Genomic DNA, 26,172 nt, shown 5'->3' on the forward strand with positions numbered 1-26,172 from the left:
AAGGGAATGCCAGACCTAGTACAAAGAAAAGGATCTACTTTGGATGCCTGTACAAATGTCTTTGCACTAATCTTAGCTATTAATACATCAAAATGAGGCTCAGTCACCCTCAGATGGCATGATCATACAAATAAAGGGAAATTAACATTTGCAAGGTAAATACTGGCCAACTGTTTCTACATAAATTACTGCCTTTAGTTCTCTCACAAAAACTTCGAAACATAGGTATTATCAGTGCTACTTTTTTGTTTTTTGTTTTTTTTTTTTTTGGAGACAAGGTTTTGCTCTGTCACTCAGGCTGGAGGACAGTGGCCTCATCATAGCTTCATAGCTCACTGCAGCCTCAAACTCCTGGCCTTGAGCCATCCTCCCATCTCAGCCTCCCAAGTAGCTAGGATTACAGGAGTCAGCCACAGAGCTCAGATAACACTACCTTTTTTTTTTTTTTTTTAAGTCGGAGTCTCTCTCTGTCACCCAGGCTGGAGTGCAGTGGCGTGATCTCAGCTCACTGCAACCTCTGTTTCCCAGGTGTAAGCAATTCTCTGCCTCAGCCTCCCAAGCAGCTGAGATTACAGGCGTGCACCACCACGTCTGGCTAATTTTTGTATTTTTTTAAGTAGAGACAGGGTTTCACCATCTTGGCCAGGCTAGTCTTGAACTCCTGACCTTGTGATCCACCCACCTTGGCCCCGGAAAGTGCTGGGAGTACAGGCGTGAGTCACCACACCAGGCCAACACTACTTTTAAGGTAAGGACACTGAGGCCAATAAAGACCACAAGATCAGTAGTAGGCAAAGCTGGGACTGAGATCCAGGTCTGGTCTAATCCACTACAAAGCCTCAGCCCTTTTCAGTATACTTCAGTGCCTGCTAGAAGGTAAAGTGAGTCCTGCAACACTCCCATTATTGAAAAAATGTCACTTTTTCTAATTTTCTGGCTGTTAAGTGGTTAAGCAGAAACTTTATAGCCAAAGGATGAAAACCACTCCAAGATCACGTACCTGTGGTGGAGTCAATAGTAAAAAGGGACGACACATCTCCTGGAATAAGCTCATAAGCCACTGTCCCATATATCCCAGAGTCCCGGTCAGTGGCAAGAACATTGATGATCTCGGTGCCTGGCTGGGTCTCACCACTGATGCTTGTCACATAGGTTGATGGGTTAAACACAGGATGATTATCATTCACGTCCTCCAGGTCCACACGAACAAAGGCTTGGGCACTTAGCCCACCCTGGTGGATGAATGAGCAGTGATTACAAATGGGTTTTTGTTGAACACTGGGATGTAGAATATTTGACAATGGCCCTAGAATAGTCTTGAAACAACAGAATTTGAATACGTAGGGGGGTGTGTATATGTATATGTGTATGTATATATATATATACACAAACCACACACGCACACATACACACCCACAAACACATCTATAAATTCATTTTATTTCCAACCTTGATGTATGAATTCATAGGTAATAGCATAGTATGTATACTTCACTGCTGATTCTTTTTTTTTTTTTTTTTTTGAGACGGAGTCTCACTCTGTCACCCAGGCTGGAGTGCAGTGGCCGGATCTCAGCTCACTGCAAGCTCCGCCTCCCAGGTTTACGCCATTCTCCTGCCTCAGCCTCCTGAGTAGCTGGGACTACAGGCACCTGCCACCTTGCCCGGCTAGTTTTTTTTTTTGTATTTTTTAGTAGAGATGGGGTTTCACCGTGTTAGCCAGGATGGTCTCGATCTCCTGACCTCGTGATCTGCCCTTCTTAAGCATGGAATGAGATTTCCACGTAGAGCAGCTGTGAGGCAAAAATTTCAGAATAGAGGCCAAATATATTCAAGGAAAGTTTTCCTGATGTCCAAAAAGAAATCAAAATCACTTTTATCCCTAAGATAATTTTTAAATGAATGTTGGTAAGTCCTAAGAAGATGGTGTGAGGGAGCCTGGGCTGGGGTGGGGGGGGTGCCCGGGTGAAGCCCTCACTAGGAAGGTACCATTGGTGTGCAGACCAACCCACATGAGGCAGCTAGACTTCAGGTACCAGAAAGGAAAAAGTAACAGGCAGAGGAAAGAGCAGAGCCAAAGGCACTGAGGCAGGAACGGCGTGTGCCTCTCAGGCCTGCTCAGCCACAGCAAGGAAGCAGGAAGGGCTGAGGTCAGAGAGGCAGGAGTGAGTCCCAGGGACCTCTGCAGGTCTCTGGAAGGACATGGTTCTTCCACACAGGAGGGCTTTGAGCACAAGAGTGACCTGATTTCACTGAGATGTTAACACTGCTCTAGCCGCAGTGTTCAGAACAGACTGAAGAGCAGCAGAGTGGAAGGAAGGAGAATGGGCAGGACGAGGCTGTTTGAATCAAGTCCAGAGTGGATGGGGCCTGAAGGAGGACAGGAGCAGTGCAGGTACTCATCCCAGATCCTGGGGGCCAGATTTGTTTGGGAATTCTGGATTTTTCAAGTTTTAGAAGGAAATACAGCACCTAAAGTAGTGAGAAATGAATCCCATACTGCTTATTTTGTGTTGCCTCCATCTAAAATCAAGGAGAAAGAGAGCAAATGAAATAGAAGAAAATAATCCTCTGCAATTTTACTTTTCTAAAGTAAAACACATGTTCCTACTTTAAAGCACATTTTCCGTTTCTATCTGGTACATGTTGACACTTTCATCTTTGACAAAAATCCTTGGTAAGTCACAACAGCCTGGGTTTTCTCACTCATGCGTCCTCCCCCTCCTCATCTTTTTTGTTTCCTTTTTCTACTCTGGCAGGGAGGCACAGAGCAAGGAGGAAAAAAGGACAAGGAGGAAGAAGATTTGGCAAGAGACAAAGGGAGAACTGCTGCCATGCAGACAGAGAGGAAGCACTTGTTGACAGGAAGCGGGGTAGGCCAAGAATGAAGATTGGGAGGAAGGTAAGACAAACCCAGAAATGACTCTTCCGCTCTTAGCTCTGAGCTCTGAGGTCCCTTGTACTCCAGGCTTTGAGGACTATAAAAGGATGGGGAAATAATTTAGAAATAGTCTGATTTTCCATGTTCTGAGTTGAATAAAGTGCCAGAGCCATGCCGGGTATCAGTTAGAATAGGAGAAACGGGGCTGGTTATGAGTCCACAAAGAACAGTGCAAGTTCATCCATCTGGCCTTTATGTTTAAAATGCAGGGTGGCCCTACATCTGCAGCCACCGTAAGTAACCTGTATGTCTCCAGGTTCGACGTAGTAAGAGGGGACTGCAGACTGGTGAGAAGCTTATAGAAAATATTCCTTCACCTCTGCCAGACCCTGCTGCTGCTCCAAACTGCCTTGCATCTCAGTTTTGCTTTCCCTTTTCCTTTCCCTTTCCTCTTTCTTCTTTATCTCTCCTCAAGTTCAATAAGTCACTTAGGGTTGAGGTAAGAGAAATAATGAAAAAGTGGGGAAAATATGAAGACATGAATATTGCCCCAGCTTAAGATATTTAAGAACAAAAATCCTAAATCAGGCAATGCTATAAAAAATAAACAAGTGTTAGATGCATAAAGTGGAAAACGTATTGTCACTGAACAATATTTTTTTTTTTTTTGAGACAGAGTTTCTCTCTTGTTGCCCAGGCTGGAGTGCAATGGCGCAATATCGGCTCACCACAACCTCTGCCTCCCAGGTTCAAGGGTTTCTCCTGCCTCAGCCTCCTGAGTAGCTGGGATTACAGGCATGCGCCACCACACCCAGCTAATTTTGTATTTTTAGTACAGATGGAGTTTCCTCATGTTGGTCCGACTGGTCTCAAACTCCCGACCTCAGGTGATCTACCCGCCTTGGCCTCCCAAAGTGCTAGGATTACAGATGTGAGCCACCGTGCCTGGCCAACAATACATTTTTGTTGCCGGTAGGGTAAGCACACTAGTGGGGTTAGGGAGGGCTGAGCTTGTAGTGGCAGAGGCTGGGCAGTCAGATTCCTCTCACCTGATTTAAGTGCTAAGGAGGACAGATTTATTCTACACAGCAGTAGACTCCATCAGTATAAAATGTGGTGCGCATATTCTTAATATATATATAGTTTATCTGTTAATAAACTATATATATATATTTACTGTGCTAATGTATTATTTATATTATAAATATCAGAAAAATAAAATGTAAAAGGACAGAATTCTAATGTCTTCTTAAACACCCACATGGGACAACTATTGCTTTCCTTAATGAAATGACAAGAGGCATCTGGGGTAGGGAAGAAGAGATATATCCTAACAAAAAAATAAAGAAGTTCCTTAGACAAAAAGGTGGGAAAATGCTGAATTCACCAAGTTGAGTGGATGCATTCTTTGCCTCAAAACTTCTCACAGAGCCTTTTGTATGTACATTTCTAGAGGGAGTGAGTTCCGAGCTGTTCCCCACTCTTTTTAGGCTCCAGAATGCTCTTTTGAAGAAACATTTTGGGAAACCAGTTTCCCACAGAACACAGTGCGGGAAAAGCTGATCTAAACTCATTTTCTCCATCCACTTACAGTGTGTGCTTCCCAGTGCTGTGTAGCTAAACTTCTGTCTAGCTGATGGAAACTGTTTTGATAATGCAACCTCATAAGAGACTGAATCAGCACCACCCAGCAAAGCCACTTGCAGGTTCCTGGCCCTGAGAAACTATATAAGATAGTAAATGTTTGCTATTTTAAGCTGCTAGCTTCAGGAATAATTTGTTATACAGCAATAGGTAGCTAATACATCCCATAAATTTCATGCATGAATATATCTTAATGTTGTCTTATCCTTTCTTTTTGACCAATGATTCATGTGGCATTTTTATTTCATTTTAAGCATTTAATTGTGAGGATTATAGTAGGAAACCCAATTCCCTCAGGTTATACTGTAAAAGATGAAAGCAGTTTCGGAAAGCTCCAAGCTCGAAAGCATATAATATCGGAGGCAGGAGGGTCGCCTAGGGCAGTCAGCAGGTAGGGAACATTTTCTACTATTACTTCTACTTTGGTAATTGTCTGCTTTCCATTCTCTTTGTTCTTGCCTTCTGGGACTCCTGAATAGTAGAATATTAATAACATCTCTCCTTCACATCTCTTAGCTCTTGCGAGCTGTGGTTTCATTCCAGTGAGCTTTCTATGTCAATGAACTCCAGTCTGTATTTCATGATTCAATGAACAAAGGTGGAAGGAAATGAGGTTCTACCTTGTTCAAGGGGGAAAAAAAAGCAACCTAAGTTGTGACATCACCAAATCCAAGAGAAGCAGCATCCAAAGAATATCTTCAAATTCATTGAGAGGACAAATCAGATAAAAATAAATAAAGAATTCCAGGATATGGCACAACAGTAACCATGTAGAGAAAAGCAGTTTTATAGGACAGGTAGAGAGGAAAAAATCGATCAAATAAAGATTGAAAAGTGAGGAAATGGAGACGCCTATTTTAGTAGACTTGCTGTGTAGGAAAGGAGAGGAATAAAATGGTTTTCTGAAAAGGTACATGACATCAAAAGGGAATCCAGAGTAGTTTTTTAAGATAGGGACTATTATTATGCCCTGTATGCTTATGAGGGTCATTCAAAAGAACTTGATAAATTAAAGATAAAGGAAAAAAGAGAAAATCATTATAAAAATGTTATCTGTAAGAAGGCCAGAATGGATGGGACCCTAAACAGTAGAGATATTTGCTTTTGATGCAAACAGCGACATCTCTAAAAAGATAATAGAAAAGAAGGTAAAGAATGTGAGCTAATATACAGGTACGTTAGTGGATTTGGTGGCAGGAAGGTAAGACCTTCCGCTCTCAAGCAGACCTGTTATTTTTCTCCAAGTATGTTCAGCTGCTGCAAGGGTGGAAAAGGCAGAGTCAGATTCACACAGGGCTGGGGTTTTACCAGGAGAGTTCTACTGGGTGGGGAAGATAAAGGAAGCTTGCAACCGCATGACTTTAGTGATGGGTAACAAATCAATGATCTTAACATGGGAGAAGAATTGTTGATTAGAGTGGACGTGCTACAGTAAATTAGACAGAAAGATAAAAATGCTTATCAGATCTGGCATGCTTGAAGCCAAGATGTCAAAGCTGTGCAATTACTGGTGACAATCCTTGGAAATTAGAAAGTCAAGGAACTGAGAGGCTCAGGGTGTTGTGTTGTTCAGCAAATGAATAGTAAAGTCTCCCAGAATGATGAGGAAACTGGTGAAGAGGAAGACTATGAACAAAGTGTGAAAGTTCTAAGTGATAAAGAGGTTTAAATCATGATGGGGAAAAAAAAAAGAGGAGGAGTATCTATGGTATAGTCACACAACAAGAACTTCAAAAGGGATTCATTTTTGATGGAGAAAGGAGTAGAAATTATTTGGATGCTGCCCTGGGCAACAAACAGGGCACCTAAATCACTTCCTGCCAGCTTGTGATTGGTGGACTACGGACTTCCTCGTGAGAGTGCAGAAAGGAATGGGTATCCTTGGCAGGTAGGTTGTTTTTAATCAGGGCCATAAGTTAAAGGAACAATCAGAGACCAACTTAAGTTCATAAAGGAGTTTGCTAAATAATGGACCATGAGTTCCAAAGGGCATGGTAGAAGCATTTCTAAGGGCAGAGAAGGCGGGTAGGTGTATCAGTCCATTCTCACATTGCTATAAAAAAACCCTGAGACTGATTAATTTATAAGGAAAGAGGTTTAATTGGCTCATGGTTCTGCAGGTGAACAGGAAGCATAGCAGCTTCAGCTTCTGGGAAGGCCTCAGGAAGCTTCCAATCATGGCAGAAGGCAAAGGGGGTGCAAGACGTCTTACATGGTAGGAGCAGGAGCAAGAAAGAGAAGGCGGAGGTGAAGGGGTGTTGCCACACGCTTTTAAACAACCAGATCTCATGAAAACTTGCTCACTATCATAAGAACAGTACCAAGGGGAGATGGTGCTAAACCATTCATGAGAAATCCACCCCCATGATCCAAACACCCCCGACAAGGCCCCACTTCCAACACTGGGGATTACAGTTCGACATGAGATTTGATGGGACACAGATCCAAACCACATCAGTAGGAGATTGATTCAAATTAAGGGATGAACTGAGCAGGGCAGGGAGGAGAATATGGGTAATAATAAAAGGCTGGGATGCTTAAACTATTAGAGATTAGAAGGCGGTAAAGAGGTATTGAAGATATTTTGGGATACATCCTGCTCATAAAGAATGGTGGGAAATCTAAGATATGGTCCAGACACTTTAGTTAGAAAACACGGTACAATGGGGCAATGGGGCAACTGCTCATTCCTAGAACAGGTGAAGGGTGGTAATGAAGCAAACAAAAGACAGGAATAAGCATTTGAACACTTGTTAGAACATGAAAAAACATACTCTATTAAAATGAAAATGAGTGTGCCTTTTCACTCAGCAAGTTTACGTTTTGATAGTAACTGCATTGCACACAAACTATGAGCACAACTTCAGTAGCGAACTTTTCTCATGAATGTATACACCAGTGAAGAGCTCAGTCCATTTACTTCCTATATTGCTTGTCTGACAAAATCCTCCCTTAAACATCGAGTGGTGAGATGGAGTTGAAACAGTTTTATCTCAAACACATATGTCAGCTACAGAATCCAGGATGTAACAAAAAAATAGAGTGTTAACAAGCATACACACCAAAAAAAATCTATGTGGTAAAAATGAATGGGAAAAGGAAACAGAAAATTAGATATAAGCATGGAATAATTAAATTATAGAGTTTTATTGTGAAAAACCACTTGATTGCCAATGTAATCCAATTGTTTGGTTCCATTATGTAATTTTATAGCATTCTCATGATTTATGAGATAAATAGCAGCAGCAGTGGCAGCAAAAATAGAGTATTTCAGAAGTAATATCAGTAGAGCAGAAGTGACTCAGTTGAAAAAATACTGACAGTTATCACAAGGATAAACAGAGCAGTGACAACGAACATCAATTATTTTACAAGAAAAATTCTTCTACTGGCAGATAAAAATCTCTTAGTAACCACCGGCAAATGGGTTCTCAGCAATTTTCTTCTAAAGCACTTTCAGGACATTCATTAGAAACAGAAAGAATCAGAGGAAAAACCATAGATTGTCAAGGTAACAATATAAAGTTAAAGGACTTCTGTCAAGGTTCAGTTTATTGTTTTAAATAAATTCATTTTGGCCTAGAATCCAACAACCTAAACCTAAAATATCCTGTCTGCATTAATTTATTCTTTGAATGCAGTCTACATTGCTTTCAGGGGAAGACTACGGATCATTACCAACCTTGTCATCTTTCTCTTTACCAACCTTTTTGACTATGCATTTCTGAGGGACATGTACTGCTAATTAATATCACAAAGAATAACTATGATAGATGCAGAAGTCACCTTGTAAAAACTCAGTTCATCACAGAAATTCATGAGGATTATGCAGTCAACAGAATAAACACTGCACACTGGATAACTTTATATTTGTATATAGGTTTATATACATATATACATACTATATGTGTATACATACACATACACTCACATGAAAGCACATATGCTGCTTGCTCTCCATATATTCTAAGGCAAACGCAAGGAATGCTGGAGGCAGTTTTAGGTCCAGAGTGAAGGTTAGGGATTTGTTAAAAGCCTGTGATGTGGAGGCTCTTCTAGAATTTGTTTTTTAAAATGCATCCCTGGGCTTGTGCCAGGCCCTGTTTTCACAAAAACCTACTTCCAGGAGGGGTCCTGCTTCCAGGAGGGGACCTGCTTCAAAGATGGTTCCCTCCTGCACATAGCTCCCTGCCTGGATCTCCATTCAGCCTCATACCTGCAAGAAGGGCAAGAGGGCAAGAAGGAGAAAACCACAGCCAAGATGGAGAAGGTGTGCAAGCACTCAGGGGAGAAGGAAAATTCGAAGCTCTGATAACCCATTTCCAGGCACCAGATGTTAAAAAGACTCAGATTATAGAAACATCATGTTCCTCACCTTCACCAGGGCTAAATGTGTCATTCTCTGCTCATCCTGAAAACAATGAATTGATCCTTTTTGGAGGTGAATATTTTAATAGCAAAAAAAAACTTGCTTACATAACCACCTCTATATCTACAATACCAGAAAGGACACTTGGATTAAAGTCAAATTCCCAATTCACTTCTGGGGCACTGTGCTCTCCAGGCTGTGGTGGTGCATTGATGTGACAGGCAGGTTATGAGTGTTTGCAAGGGAGCTTTCTTCTCCTGATGGACAGCAGTTCTACCACTACAAGGATCTCTGTGTCCTGCATCTGGCCACCAAAACCTGGGAGCTAGCTGAATCAACAGGGGCTCGTTTTGATCACAGTGGACAGCAGAAAGTAGCCTGGAAGACACAGCTAATTCTTTTTGGTGGTTTTCACGAGAGTAATGTTTTAAACCCATTATTGAATTCTAGGATGGCATTATACAATTGTCTCAAAATCTATCAAGAATACATTTCTAAAGCCTTGGATTAATATTTGGATGTGCATCTATTGGGCACATAGACTTGAATTAATATAAATTCCGTTTACTCCTATTTTTTGTTTCCTACATATTTTCTTACATAGAATCAGATATTCCTGAAACCACATAGTAAGGTATTGGCAAAAACCTAACCAAACAGATCATGAATATTTTATTGAATATAAAAGGCTTTACATTCTTGTTCATTTTTACATGTTTACTTGCAATACATTTAGACTCATTTTCCCCCAAAAATTCATAGCTTAAATAGGTGGATTCTCTCATTAATTTCAAAAGAGAACAATTAGACCAGAGAGGTATTAGTAGGGTCCGTCTATACAAAAGAGTAGTAAGCAGATGAAAAAGAAACAAGGAAGGTCTTCAAAATGTATAAGTGAAAAATGTAAGTAAAGTTTCCAAAATGAAATAAGTGGAAAAAAAAAAATCGAAGTGTGGAATGGTGTGTATAGTAGGCCACCTTTGCTGTAAAAAATGCAAATTGAACACGTTATTTCTAAACTGTATTTGGAAATGTAAATGGTCAAGAATAGTTAAGGCCAAGACCTATGACAAAGCTAAAATAATTAAGAGAGATGTTGCTAGTACTAAAGTGGATAAATAGGTAAAAATGAGAATAACCATTTCAGTAAGTGGTGCTGGGTTAACCATAGGGAAAAAAATAACAAAACTTCATCCCACCAGATTGATAAAAAGTAAGTATGAAGGTAAGAAAACAATAAGAGAACACCCTCATATCCCTAAGATAAGCAAATATTTCTTAAAAGAACACAAAAATCACTAGCTATAAAGGAAAACAAACTGAGAAACTACTAAGCTCTATTATGATGAAGAACTTCTGTTCCTCAAAAGAAACCATTAATGATAGAAAAGGCCAGCCACGGAATGGGAGAAAAATATAGGCAATAAATATATCCAACAAAGGACTTTCAGGCCAAAAATATAAAGAACTCATGCAAGTCAGTAAGACAAAGATCCAACAGTAACAATCGAAAATGAATAAAGGATTTTCTTCTTGTGAAGAACAGACACTTCACAAATTATATAAATAGCAATAAGCATGAAAAAACCTCATTAGTTATCAAACAAATACAAAGTAAAACCCCAATGTGATATACCATTACATAAGTACTATTATTGCTATAATAGAAAAGGCATTAAATATCAAATGTTAGGGAGAATGTGTAGCAAATGAAATTTTCATACTTTACTGGTGGGAGTGCAATTCTACTCCTAAGTATATACGCAAGAGAAATGCTTACATTTGTTCACCATATTGCAAGTATAAGAATGTTAAAAGAAGCACATCCTAAAATGGGTACCATTAATTATAGGTTAAAATTATTGTATATTCACATAAAGTCATACTATAAACCAATGAGAATGAGTGAACTATTGCTATACACAGCAGCGTAAATGACTCCGGCAAATAATGTTCGGCAAAAGAAACTCGATAGAAACACATACTGTATGATTCCATTCACCGAAAGTTTAAAAAATTGGTATACTAATGCTTGGTGTTAGAAGTCAACAGCGGCTTCTAAAAAGGCAGGGATGGGGGGATGGGGAGGTGGAGGGAGGACGGTTACAACAAGAAGCAAAGAGGGGGCTTCTGGGTTTTCTCATTTGCTTTTTAATGTTTTCTCATTTGCTTTTATGGGTCTGTTCATTTTGCAAAAATCCATTGAGCTATACACTTATTATTTGTGCATTTCTCTGTATGCAATTTTATATGTCAATTTAAAAGTTTAACAACAAAAAAAGGCAAAGGAATCAAATTGAAAGTGCCTTCACTGATCAAGAATGGGTCAATGAGAACATCAGAAAGGATAGGGTCAGCAATGTATTGAAATACATTAAATTTTTTAAAATCCAGGAATTTATACTCAAACTAGAAAAAAATTATTGTTTACCTTTGGAGATAGTTAAGACAGCAAGTTACTATTCAAAAAATCTGGTAAAATAAAAACAAATAATAAAGCCTTATCCTGCATTTCCTATGTGAATTACACTTAAGAGTAATCAAATAGTTGTGAGAACATTTTCCTTAGTTGAAGAATTCCAGATAATAAATGTAAAGGAATAATAGAATTCAAAAGTTACCATTCTTCAACCTGTAACAAAATAATGGTATGTGTCTGCTGATGCAATAAGAAGCAAATGGCATCACCTAAATGAATCTGAAAACAGTCAGCTCTCTGTCTCTAATGCCAGTTTATAGGAAATAGAGGGAATGGAAGAACACGGTAAATGAATCCCAAGGATGTAATCAGCCACATTTAGCATGTGGAAAATCAACCGGACAAATGACTTGGTTTTTTTAAAAAACCATAGGAGAACCGGTAAGAGGCCTGACTGTTATACATGGAAACTTAAAGAATATATCAATCAAATCAATTTGTGAACTTATTGGGATCTTCATTCAAAGAAACCCACTATAAAAGACATGTTTAGATAATCAAGAAAATTTAACATAGAAAGGATATTAGCTATCATTAAAGCATTATTGTTAATGTTTTGTAGCTCTGTGTTTTCAAAGTCATTATTTTTAAGAGATATTATTGAATTATTTGTGGGTGAAATAACGCGCTTGATATTTGCTTCAAAAAACTTCAGCAAAGGAAAGAGGCAGTGACACATGAAGCAGAATGACCCAATTGTTGATCATCATTGGTCCTCTGTGGGTCACATAATCACAGTGGCTCACTCGTGATTATGTTTAAAATAGACTTCATACATAAAAACTTACCCCGTCCTTAGCTTTCACCAGGAGATCATAGGTAGCAGGATCCCTTTCCCTGTCGATATCTTGAGAAACACAGATTCGCCCATCATGAGGGTCGATCCGGAATGCCTGAGGTGCTTCATAGCTCAGAAATCCATCATAAAGAGAATACTCAATAAAGCCATAGAGTCCTGAATCTGCATCAGAGGCTGTCACCTATGAGACAAGAGGGTGATTGGGAGGAAACAGAAATGCTAGCATTACTTTTCAGTTAGTCATGAATTATTGCAATAATTTTCACAACCACATGACCCCCATAGCTATTCACAAAGCCTAGGCTTTGGTTTTATCTCTCTCTCCTCGCTTACCTTCTGTGATAATTCCCCCTTCACTTTTCTCCTTTCTTTGTGAGTTCTCCTTTTCAATATCTTTTGCCCACTCATATCTTTTCAGATGATCTATGAAAGTTTGAGGTCCTTAGGGCTCAGCCCTATGTTCTTTTGTCTTCTTATTTCGTTCACTATACGTAACTAATCTCATCCAATCTCAAAGATTTAAGAATACCCATAGGATTAAGGACCTGACAGCCAAGCTGTTGATTCCCTCTCACACCTAGGCCTTCAAGTGATAGGCTTGATGCCCCCCATCTTTGAGAGCAGCAAGGGGAGGGCCAAGAAATCAAGACAGTAAATGCCACCATTACTAGAAACCCAATCCCAAGGACAGAATTCATGCTAGAATGTGAGAGTTGAGTCTCCCTGGCCAGCTTTCCTTCTGGGAGTAATGTCCCAGTCAGAGCCCTGCACAGTGGTATAGCATTTGGTCTGCAGGTGCCTGTAGGTACATGGGGAATGAAATCCAGCCCATGCTGTGCTCTCCAAAACAGGCACAAACACTGACATGCCCAGAGAAAAAGGCACCATCTTATTTTGCCATACCTACCACTTATGTTACCAGCAATCCTGTGCCTGATAGAAAAGATGAAGCAAGTGAAATTATAAAAGCACTTAACTTATTTATACTAACTGTGGGAGTATACAGTGAGAAATACAACAGGCTCTATAGAACTCAAAAAATTCTCGAGCTCATAGGCTCATGATAGATAATGCTTTTAGTTTACAACCCAACTAACAGTAAGAGCAAACACCTACATAGCACTTATAATAAAAGCAGCACTTTAAGGGAAGACAGGAAGGAAGAGAGGAAGAGAGGAAAGAGAAGGAAAGAAGGAAGGAAGGAAGGAAGGAAGGAAGGAAGGAAGGAAGGAAGGAAGGAAGGAAGGAAGGAAGGAGGGAGGAGGGAGGGAGGGAGGGAGGGAGGGAGGAAGGGAGAGAGGAAGGATTCTATGCTATAGAACACATACTCTTATAAGGGCTTAAAATACATTACATACTTACAACCTATAGGTACTAATTTTCATTCTTCAGATCGGACAAGTCAGGCTCAGAGAGTTTATGTAACGGGCCAAAGGTCACATAAAGAATAAGTGTCAAAACTGAAATTCATATCCATACAATTGGCAGCAAAGGGCATGCTCTAATGACCATGATCTATGTGCTGCCTCCCAAATCTGACACCTTGTCATATAATCCTTTATTCACAGAAAAATCAGACCCCAAATCTCTTGAACTTCCTCTGATGCAGAATGTGCTAGATTATGTGTAGCGCCATTCCAAGTAAATGTTTACCCCATGTATATGTTGTTTCTCACCATAATATCATTAACATGAAGGCAACTAGTAATGGTGCCTGTGCTCTTAAGTCTTAGCTGAACCTTTTATTCCATGTGATCAAATTCAACTGGGTTCCAGAAAGCAGAAATATAGAGAAAGTGATCACAATTGGAATAAAAGAGAATTAAGCAGATTAATTCAGAAAGTCCAACTTCCCATTAATGGACATCACAGAAAAAGAGAAGAGAAAACAGATAAAATGAAAAAAAAAAAAAAAAAAAAAAAAAAAAGGAACAAAGGAGCAGCTATTTCTTTGCCACAAGGACACATATGGGCAAGGTCCCCAAAGTCACTCTGACAGGGAAGGAGAGAGATGGAAGAGGCCTTCTGGCTTTTAACTTCTTCAGCCCAGAAGCCGTGCTCAGTTCACATTCCACTGGGCAGAACTAGTTATGTGTTCCCAGCTTAGCTGCAAGGGAGGCTGAGAAAAGGAGAGGAGCATAAGGATATTTGGTGCATACAAATGGTCTCTGTCATACATATCATTTAGTGTAGAATATAAGAAGACAGGCACTTAAGATTATGTAGGTCTCCGAGTAGATGTAGTGAAACTCAAGCAAGTGGAAAGTTCTACCCAGAAATGGCTACCCAATACCATTAGGTTTAGTTTTAGAAAATAACTCTGGCTGTGTTGCATATATTTGTAAGGCTTTTAGGAGGAAGGCAAAAATAAAAGAAAATTTCATCACCTACAATATTTGTGCTCCTGTTATACTCATTTAACTCTGGACTGAAAGCAAAATAATCAGCTTTTCATCAATACAATATACATGCAGGAGCTACACTTTAATTACAGTACTTTCCAAGTAAAGCCTCACCCTGATAACGTATTCAACAAAGTTCTCAATAAACCTTCTCCTTCATCCTGTTCCATCTTGAGCATATAACTAGAATGTGACTTTTGGAGCTATTTTGAAGTAGTCTAGCTTAGTGGTTCTCAACTAGGGACAAATTTGCCCCCCAAGAAGACATTTAGTATGTCTAGAGACATTTTTGGTTGTCACAACTGGGGAAGGGTTTCTACTTTCATTTAACAGGTTAATTCGAGAGATACTGCTACAATGTATTATATAACATCCTACAATGCCTAAGATAGACTTCACAACAAAGAATTATCTGGCCTAAAATGTTAGTAGTGCCTAGACTGAGAACTCCTGGGCATGATGAAACTTCTACCAACTGGCAGTGTTATTTTCCCGCTTTAATTGTCTATTTTTTGAACTGATGATACAGCCTTTAAATTTATCTTTTCTCTCATCTAACTCATTCTGTAGCAAAATTATTCATCCTGTGCAACCATCTAACATATTTATAAGTTCTTCTCATCATGTCTTCTCATATTGTGATTCTTCTCATCAGTTGGACTGAAGCAGGAAATCCACAAATTTCCCCACTACAAAGAACTAAACTCCAAATACATTTGGTCTATTCTATTCTGACAGCTGTTGATAATTTAGCAGCTCTAAATTCCTGAAGACACCAAATATATCTTCTAAAGCCATATGGTATTCTCAATAACTTCGCCTTCATTGAAAGACACATACAATGAACTTTTAAATTCTAAAATTCATTCTTAGCCTTTAATAGTACATATTAATAAGTAATTCAGCTTATATAAAACAAATTTCCTTATTTCCACTTTCAAGACCTTTTTCTCATCTGGACTTTTGGCAAAGCAAAATGTAAGGACACAAAAGTAGGATAAGAGTATTGATCTCAATTTATGTTAGCAATTCATATTCTGAGTTTCAGAATCATAACATAAGAATGTTTTTCTCCCTGTTTTGACCAAAATACCTAAAAATATTGACCTAGTATTCTCAACAACATGTCCCACCTATTGGGTCTTGAATGCCTGGAATTAATATTGGGTCTTGAATGGCTAGAAATAATTTGACATCTTTCTAAGATTTATATTTTCCAAAATCCATTGACTGATGCATAAAATTTAGGCAAATTGAATAATAGCACATGGAAATGGCTTTGTCAAAGCTTCAAGAGGAAATCTTGCTTAGTTAATAAGCTCCGTGGGTCCTTTCTCCAGAGATGGTTGTTTAAATTGAGGCAAGAGGCACCTGGCCAATTCTATTATTGCAATCTTATGATGCTGATTGAGCATCAAGAGGATATCTCAGGAGGATTTTTATCCCTATATCTACTTACTGAGCCACATTACAGCACTCTCAATAACATTCCTGTGTTCTTCATCCCAATCTCAATTTACCTATTTTAGACAGAGATGAATCTGATACTTTTTACTGTAAACTTCTTCCAACTCAGAATTGTTCTCCCTGAGTCTGATCTTTCACAAGTTTGATGGAAACATTATAAAAATGCAAAATATCAATATATTATTAAAATCCCCCTGATTCCATTATTAGCTTTCTGAGATTTAAACAATTTTTATCAGACAAGGATGCACACTCTCACTACTCTTATTCAACATAGTACTGGAAGTCCTAGCCAGAGCAATCGGGCAAGAGAAATAAATAAAAGGCATCCAAATAGGAAAAGAAGCCAACCTATCTCTCTTTACTGACAATATAATTCTATACCTAGAGAATTCATAAGACTCTGCCAAAAGGCTCCTGGAACTAATAAACAACTTCAGTAAAGTTTCAGGATACAAAATCAATATACAAAAATCAGTAGCATTCTTATACAGCAATAATGTTCAAGCTGAGCGCCAAATCAAGAACACAATCCCATTTACAATAGCCACCAAGAAATAAAATAACTAGGAATAAATCTAACCAAGGAAGTAAAGGATCTCTACAAGAAGAACTACAAAACACTGCTGAAAGAAATCATAGACGACACAAACAAATGGAAAAACATTCCATGCTCACTGATTAGAAGAATCAATATTGTTAAAATGGCCAGACTGTCCAAGGCAATCTATAGATTCAATGCCATTCCTCTCAAACCACCAATGTAATTTTTCACTGAACTATAAAAAACCATTCTAAAATTCATATGGAACTGAAAAAACACCCCAATAGTCAAAGTAATCCTAAGCAAAAAGAACAAAGCTGGAGGCATCACATTATCCAACTTCAAATTATACTATAGGGCTACAGTATCCAAAACAGCATGGTACTGGTATGAAAACAGAAACATAGACCAATGGAACAGAATAGAGAACCCAAAAATAAAGCATCACACCTACACACCATCTGATCTTTGACAAAGTTGAATAAGCAATGAGGAAAGGACTCCTTATTCAATAAACGATGCTGGGGTAGCCGGCTAGTCATATACAGAAGATTGAAACTGGATCCCTACCTTTCACCATATACAAAAATTAAATGAATTTTAATTTCAACCGAATGAATTTTAATTTTAATACACAATAATTCACAATATATAAATATTTAAATGGATTAAATATTTAAACGTAAGACCTCAAACTGTAAGAATCCTAGAAGAACAACATTCTGGACATTGACCTTGGCAAAGAATTTATGACTAAGTCCTCAAAAGCAATGCAACCAAAACAAAAATTGACAAGTGGGACCTAATTAAACTAAAGAGATTCTGCACAGTATAAGAAAATCTCAGCAGAGTAAACAGACAACCCACAGAATGGGAGAAAATAATCTCAAACTATGCATCTGACAAAGGTCTAATGTCCAGAATCTATAAGGAACTTAAATAATTCAACCAGCAAAAAACAAATAACCCCATTAAAAAGCTGGCAAAAGACATTAACAGACATTTCTAAAAAGATGACATATAAGCAGCCCACAAACATATGGAAAAAATGCTCAGTATCACTAATCATCAGAGAAATGCAAATCAATACCACAATGAGATGCCATCTCTCACCAGTCAGAATAGCTATTATTGAAAAGTCAAAAAATAACAGATGCTGATGAGGCTATGAAGAAAAGCGGATGCTTATACACTCTTGGTGAGAATGCAAATTAGTTCAGCCACTATGGAAAGAAGTATGGAGATTTATTAAAGAACTACCATTCTAACAATAATCCAATTACTGAGTAAATATCCGAAGGAAAATAAATTATTCTACCAATAAATTATTATAGCAAAAACATAGAATCAACCTAGGGACCCATCAATGGTGGATTAGACAGAGAAAATGTGGAACATATGCACTATGGAATGCTGCACAGCCATAAAAAAGAACAATATCATGTCCTTTGCAGAAACATGAATGCAGCTGGCTGCCATTATCCTAAGGGAATTAACACAGGAACAGAAAACCAAATACTGCAGTTCTCACTCATAAGTGGGAGTTAAACATTATGTACATATGGGTATAAAGATGGGGACAATAAACACAGGAGACTACTAGAAGGAGGAGGTTGGGAGAGGGTTGAAAATCTACCCATTGGTTGCAATGCTCACTGCCTGGGAAATGGGATCAATTGTACCCCAAACCTCAGCATCACGCAAACCTGCACATGTATCCCTTGCATCTAAAATAAAGGATGAAATTACAAAAAATACAAATAAATAATTTTTATTACTTCCTTCATGTTAACATCCAGGTAAGAATTCCTCCCTATGAATGTGTCACGAAGACAGGAGACAAACTGAAATCATTGGCTCTTGAAGGCATGTTTCCATGGTTTTTGTATGTTTTACAAGTGGAAAGGATCTGCTTGCATCCCCCGCATCAGGATAACAGGGCTTCCTCCCCTTCAACATCAGTGGTCACTGCAGCCATTTATATCAGCCAGACTCCACCCAAAAGGCATGATGTGACAAGTTTAGCCATAATTCCTCTATCCACTCCCAAGTAACTCTATACTTAACTCAGCAAAAGTCGTGAAAAAAAATAAAAAGGTCTCAGAGCCCAGTAAAAAAGAGCAATAAAACAGGAGTTCTAGGGGGAAAAAATGGCAGCACTTGAGATGAAATTTAAAATTAAATAACCCACTTTTTTTCTTATTACAATTTCCAGTTTTTCTATCCATGAACATTTAACAATTTGTTTGAAGAAACAAAGTTATTAACACAACACACACATAGAACTTTACATAGAAAAGAAGAAAAAAATCATTAAATAACGTTTTACATTTGAAGCACTGGACAACCACTGATCCCGCAGCTGAAACAGGACTATAATATTCCAGTGGAACTTGGAATCAGCACTGGGGCCCACAACTAATGCAAGTATGCCACGCTCTCTGGACACCACTTGGCAAGTTCACCAAGTTCCAAAGTCTAATGATCGAGGCTTGATCTTTATTTTCCGAATCGTTTGGCAGCCTTTCACACAGCTAGTCATCGCCTCCTTATTGAAACATATCCTTCATCAGACACCACATTATGGCCATCCTCCTCATGCACCACCTTAACTGACCTCACCTCAGTTTCCTTCACTGGTTTTGTATTCTCTTCCTGGTTTCTGAACACTATAGCACCCGGTCTTGGGACTACCTCTTTTCAATCCACACTGACTGCTTGTAGGGGACTGAATGCTGGCCTCCAAAAAAACTCTGTCAGTGTTCTAATCCCCAGCACCTGTGACTATTTTCTTATTTGATAAAGGAGTGACCACTACCTTATATGGCAACAGACAAGATTAAGTTGAGGATTTTGAGAGAAGAATCTTATCCTTGCTTATCTGGGTGGGTCCTATATCCAACAAATGTCCTTACAAGAGATAGGCAGAGGAAGGTTTCCCCAACAGAAGAGGAGGAGGCAATGTGACCAGGGAAGCAGAGATTGAAGGGATGTGGTCACAAGTCAAGAAACACCAACAGCCACCAGAAGCTGGAGGAGATAAAGAATGGAATGACCCCAGAGCCCCCAGAAGGAGCAAAGCCCTGCTGGATTGCAGACTTCTAGTCTCTAGAATTGGGAGAAAGAATAATTTCTGCTGTTTCTTTTTTTTATTTTATTTCATTTTATTTTTTGAGATGGAGTCTCACTCTGTCACCAGGCTGCAGTGCAGTGGCACGATCTCAGCTCACTGCAAGCTCTGCCTCCCGGGTTCAAGCGATTCTCCTGCCTCAGCCTCCCAAGTAGCTGGGACTACAGTGCATGCCACTATGCTCAACTAATGTTTATTTTATTTTATTTTATTTTTTATTTTTAGTAGAGACGAGGTTTCACCATGTTGGCCAGGATAGCCTCGATCTCTTGACCTCGTGATTCGCTCGTCTCAGGCTCCCAAAGTGCTGGGATTAAAGGTGTGAGCCACCACACCCGGCCCAATTTCTGCTGCTTTAAGCCACCAAATTCTTGGTAATTTGTTACTGCAGCCTTAGGAAATTAGCACACTCTCTGAGTGGTCTGACCAACCCATGGCACTATACCAATCTCTGTGCCAATGACTCCCCAATTCTAAATCTCCATCTGGGCTCCAGACTCTGCATCCTTATATGCCAACTCACACCTCACACATCTCAAGTGACTAATTGGCATCTCAAATGCAACCTGCTCAAAGGGAACTCCTGATTCCCACCCCACTCCACCCTACAATCTGCTACCCTCCCAGTCTTTTTAGTGACTTATACTACCATTCACTTTCTGCTACACGCAGAGAGATCCTGTTTAAAATGACACCAAATCCTATTACTCTCTTGCTCAGACACTTTCAACAACTTCCCATCCTACCCAACATAACCCAAGTCTTTAATCTGACCCCTGGCTATTTCTCTGACCTCATCCCCTACTCCTCTCCAACTCTCTCACTCCCCTCTGGACATACCCATCTCCTCGACAGTCCTGGAAAACACTGGCTTGTTCCCACCTTAGGGCCTTGTACTTAGTGTTCTCTGTGCCTGCAAGGCCTTTCCGCCAGCCTTTAGTATAACAAGCTCCTGTCTCTAAAATCTACTCTTTGTACACCTAATCAGACAGGCTTTGCTTGATGCTCTAGTCAAGAGTGTCACTTTACCTCTGTCTCACCCTTTTTTTTTCTTAACCCTGCTTTGTTTTCTTCAGAGAACTTATCTCCATGTTATGTTGCATTATATATTTTTATTTATTTGTGTATTGATAATAACATGTCTTCCCCACTGGAATTTAAGCTTCAGGACAACCATTACACTGATCTCGCCCCACCCCTAACCACCCCTGCTGCATCTCCACCAGCCATAACACTGGTGCCTAGTTCATACTGAGGTGCTAGAAATGTCTGTTGCATGAATTAATGAATACAAGCAAGTTTAAGAAATAACCTTTACGACTATTTTCTCTATTTGTTCTTCAGAGGAAACATGTAAGAACAAGGTGGTTCATGACGCTCATCAAACACTCATTAAGGAACAATAATTTTACTCATAAAACACTATTAACGAAGCTATATTATCATAGAATAAGATCCATAATGCTTTTTCAAAGCCACTAAATGCTACAACTAAAATCAGCTAGGCAGAAAGAAAGAAAGAAAGAAAGAAAGAAAGAAAGAAAGAAAGAAAGAAAGAAAGAAAGAAAGAAAGAAAGAAAGAAAGAGAAAGAAAAGAAAGAAAGAAGGAAGGAAGGAAGGAAGGAAGGAAGGAAGGAAGGAAGGAAGGAAGGAAGGAAGGAAGGAAGGGAAGAAAGAAAGAAAGAAAGAAAGAAAGAAAGAAAGAGAGAGAGAGAGAGAGAGAGAGAAAGAAAGAAAGAAAGAGAGAGAGAGAGAGAGAAAGAAAGAAAGAAAGAAAGAAAGAAAGAAAGAAAGAAAGAAAGAAAGAAAGAAAGAAAGAAAGAAAGAAAAGAAAGGAAGGAAGGAAGGAAGGAAGGAAGGAAGGAAGGAAGGAAGGAAGGAAGGAAAGAAACCGATCTCAAAGCATGTGGAACTATTAAGATGTTGGAAACAGAACATCTTTTAAAAGGTTTTACCTTTTAAAATGTATGTTCAGAGAGACTCTCACAGCTATTAGATGAATAGGCTGAATACATATCCTCAAGTTACAGCCTGAAAAAGTTGTTACAATAACATGTTTTTATTGCCTTAATTGAAGAATGAGTTTAAGAAACCATGAATTCTATTACTTAATTATTGTCCTTTCTTCCCACCTCAAAAAAGCAGTCTAAGGAAATTTTGTGAAAGGAGACCAGTGGGGTTTAGGGAAATGGAAAGTAACTTGTCCTATAAGGTGTTACAAAATAAACAATTAAAATAGTGTGATCTAATAAAAGAATTGGCAGGCAGATCAATAGAACACAAAAGCAAGACCTGAAACGGATCCTACTAAAACTAAAATTGTATATAACAAAGAAAACCATTGAAGAATGTGGGTTTATTCCCATAAATTGCTAGAAAAATTGGCAAAATACATGAGGAAAAATCAGGATTGATATTAACCTCAGACCAAAATAAATTCTACACCAATATGTTAAATGTAAATAATGAAATCATTTAAAGCACAAAGAATATATAAAGAAATATTTGGCTGATCCTTACATTGAAAAGAAATTTCAAAGTAAAGAAGAATTTCAAAATTAAAGCAGATCACAAAGGAAAAAGTCAATAAATTGACTACATAAAGGCTTAAACTCCATTATGTCATAAATATACACAAAATATTAAAGGCAAATGAGGTATGATATCTGCAACAAATATATATTAAAATGTTAATGTCCTTAATATAGAAAGAGGCCTTCAAAAATAAAAATAATATGGATTTCCCTGTAAAAAAAAATGGCCAAAGGACATGAACAGGCAATTCATAGAAAAATATATTAAAGATATTCAACTTCACATGTAATTAAATAAATAAAAATAAAATAATACTTCTGCCTTCCAAATTAGCAATCATTAAAATAATATATTAAGTTGTAGAAAGATGTATTAAGTATATGCTTATTCTTATAGCCCATCTGAAAAGTAACTTTGTGTTTTCCACATATACATGTTAAACATTCTCCCGAATCTAAAAATATTCATCTCTTTTGACTCTGTTAGCATATTTCTAAGAATATACATAGAAAGATATTTGTATGAAAAACATAATGTGGCATTATTTATTCTAAAATCCGAATGTCCAATCAGAAAAGAGTTGTTAAATAAATTAAAATTCATTCATAAGAGAGAATTCAATGTAGTCATGAAAATTGTATATTTAAAGGCACAATAAAAGGTTCAAAATATTGTGTTGAGTAAAAAAAAGTAACTAAAAATTACATATAAAAATCCCATTTATGCAAAAAAAATTCAATGTATAGAATTTAAAACTGAAAGGAAATAAGTGAAGGGTTAAGTGATTTAAGGTGGGGAATAGGTAATTTTAATTTTTTTATTCCATTCATTTCTTTCCCAAATTTTCAAACATACATGTAATTTTTGTTTGTTTGTTTGTTTGTTTGTTTGTTTGTTTGTTTTTGAGACGGAGTCTCGCTCTGTCGCCCAGGCTGGAGTGTAGTGGCCTGATCTCGGCTCACTGCAAGCTCCGCCTCCCGGGTTTACGCCATTCTCCTGCCTCAGCCTCCCGAGTAGCTGGGACTACAGGCGCCCACCACCACGCCCTAATTTTTTGTATTTTTAGTAGAGATGGGGTTTCACCGTGTTAACCATGATGGTCTGGATCTCCTGACCTCATTATCCGCCCACCTCAGCCTCCCAAAGTACTAGGATTACAAGCGTGAGCCACCGTGCCCAGCCAAATACATGTAATTTTATGGAAACATTATTATAAAAAAGATGAGCATCAAAAAATATTAATCCTAAAAAGAAATTATATTTGATAGGCATTGGCCATCTGTCTTGAACTATTATGAGTGCATCTTCACAGTACTGGGTTCTTGAAGACCCACTACAGCATGGATGGGGGAGGAGTCACAGGACTGAAGGCATTCCTGATGTCTAAACCAGGGGTGAGCAAGGGCGGGACAGTAAATATTTTCGGCTGTACAAGCCATAAAGCCTCTGTTACAACTACTCAACTCTGCCATTTTAGCATGAAAGAGCCATGGACAATAAGTAAATGAATGGCTGTGTTCTAGTAGAATTTTATTTACACATACCAATATTTGAATTTCATGTCATTTTCAATTATCATGAAATATTATTTCTCTCTCTCTTTTTTCAAGCATTTAAAAATGTAAAAACCATTCTTAGCTTTTGTACCAGGTGGTACAAAAACAGACAGGAGGCTGGATCTGTCTTTACCAGAGAGAGAGAGAGAGTTTTTTTTAAAGGACCTAAACTATTTGTCTTCAAAATGCTTTCACTGAGTGAAATTTTTACATCATGACTTTATATTTTACAAAATTTTCATTTTAATCATGTTTGTCATTGGAAAAACTAAAACAGAAAACGGATCTGTTACAGGATCCAGTAATTATTTTATCAAGATCCTTTTAACTTTAAATGTAATCACACTCCACGACCCCTGCCCCTCCAAGCAAAACACACACACAAATCAAATGAAACAAAAACCTCTCCATGGTACCTATGCGAAAAGGAATTGAAGGAAGTTAGTTAGAGAAATAGAGCGCCCACACAGGAGCTCTCATTCCAGAGCTCTTCTCTACCAAACACACTGTTTCAATAAGGCGTTGTCTGCCCTCACAGCTAAGATTACTCATCTTTAAGAGAAAAATTAATTTATATTTATGGCATAAAAATTAGGTTGCTGGTAGCTGATCCACAGACTGGCACTTAAACATCATTTTAGTTACTTGCTTTTGAGTTATTAAATTATTTCAGTGAACTGACCTAGGCTGTTGATACTGTTAACCCTGTGACAAAAGAATAGATCGAAATATCAATTGTAAGTAACTGGCTGAGTAATGTTCAAAAGTCACCTCACTTTTATATCACTAAGTCATAATTCACACACATACACACACACACACACACAGGCTCCAAATACACCTACATCATCTTTCACTTCCAGATACACCTGAAAAACAAGTTATGACGTCTACTTTCCCAAGTTCTTACTATACGACTTTCAAATTCTCTTTTTAACTGTTTATCATTAGCATTAACAGTATTAATAACAAGTGAAATTCTCTTAGTTCTGGTTCATATGATCATTTGTCATGTACAACTCTGTTCAGGACAACAATCTTTTTCAAATACATTTGTAGTATTCTCTTCATCACCAAACAATAATAAAGAGAAAGAAACCATATGTAAACAACAAAACAATCCATGACCGAATATTTTCATAGTATTCTTACAGGTATCTGGAAACACAAAAAAAGTACATGATCAGAAAATTTTATTCATCCAAAAATGAATTTGGATTACAAATACTATATGTCCATCATAGATATTGCCAATGTCTAACACCATAAATCCTTAAATGACAAATTCACGAGAGGATCCTAGCTAAGTACTTCTTCCAAGGTTTTATTTCCCTGAAGCTCAGAAGTAAATTCTTTGGCCAGTATGAGTCACATATGTAATTTGGCAGAAGGAACAGACTTAGAAAAGCTGACACTTATTTTTAATTTTTGTTCTTACCTCTAAGATTTCACAATGGAATTTTCACATACGCCTCATATACACAGGCATCAGTACTTTCAAACTGCTTAGTAAACGTCTTCTTTCCTCCGTCTTCATTCTCTGGTTTGGTTACCTCATCCAGTCTCATGATTTTAAATATCTCTTATATGAGGGTAGCTTCAACTTCATGTCTCTGGCATGAACCCTTTCCTTGTGCTACAGATTCATATATGGAAATACTTCCATGACTTTCGCATTTGCAGTACAAGGAAAGCATTCAAATCTAAAAATAGGCAGATCAGAGAGTCACTGATGCTGAGTTTGCAAGAGGAGGCAAAGTGCTGAAGGAGAAGAGGAAGAGTTAAAAAGACTGAGGGAAAGCAGTGCTTCTCCAGGAGAGGGGCCATATGCAAATGAAAACAAAAGTCCAGGCGAAAAGACAAGACAATGGGCAACTGGGTCAGCCAACCTCATCTGACAACTCAACATCCTCTCAACACCTTATGGGTTGGATTGCATTGCAAGAATCCCAAGTAAAAGGTGACTTTCAATGTTTTGGGGGTTCTGTGTGTTCCCAGCAGAGAACAAGATACTGTTTACCCCGCAATCACCTGTACTCCACCAATGTGAACAGCAGGAGATGAAGGCAATGGGCCACATGATGGCCCTGACCTGTTGAAAGCTAAAGCTCATTTCCTTTTGACCAATATTCTAACTCAAGATAGAAGACCATTGTGCAGAGTTACATAAATGTTACTATTCCCAGAGAAAATAAAAATCTGAATAACATACCCCAAACTACTAACAGGTGTTCTCTCTTGGGGTACAATCATGGGAAAGGTTAACTTATAAAATGACACAGTTTTGTAAACAATGTTTTATACTGAGCCTGATATACTTTATATACACCAAAAGCTTCCACATGGTATGATTGTTAAGGGCCACC

General features: G+C 38.3%; 1 protein-coding gene across 1 annotated transcript in view; it reads right to left on the reverse strand.

Annotated features, from left to right (window-relative positions):
* DCHS2 (dachsous cadherin-related 2) overlaps nt 1-26,172 on the reverse strand; it is a 266,804-nt gene that overhangs the window by 141,264 nt on the left and 99,368 nt on the right. Inside the window, exons 2-3 of the mRNA XM_015139368.3 lie at nt 12,162-12,353; nt 1,001-1,232 (exon numbers count right to left, since the gene is read on the reverse strand). Coding sequence (XP_014994854.3) covers nt 1,001-1,232; nt 12,162-12,353 — 424 coding nt within the window. The remainder of the gene's footprint in view (nt 1-1,000; nt 1,233-12,161; nt 12,354-26,172) is intronic.

This window comes from Macaca mulatta, chromosome 5 (genome assembly GCF_049350105.2).
Source record: "Macaca mulatta isolate MMU2019108-1 chromosome 5, T2T-MMU8v2.0, whole genome shotgun sequence".
Taxonomy (NCBI): Eukaryota; Metazoa; Chordata; class Mammalia; order Primates; family Cercopithecidae; genus Macaca; species Macaca mulatta.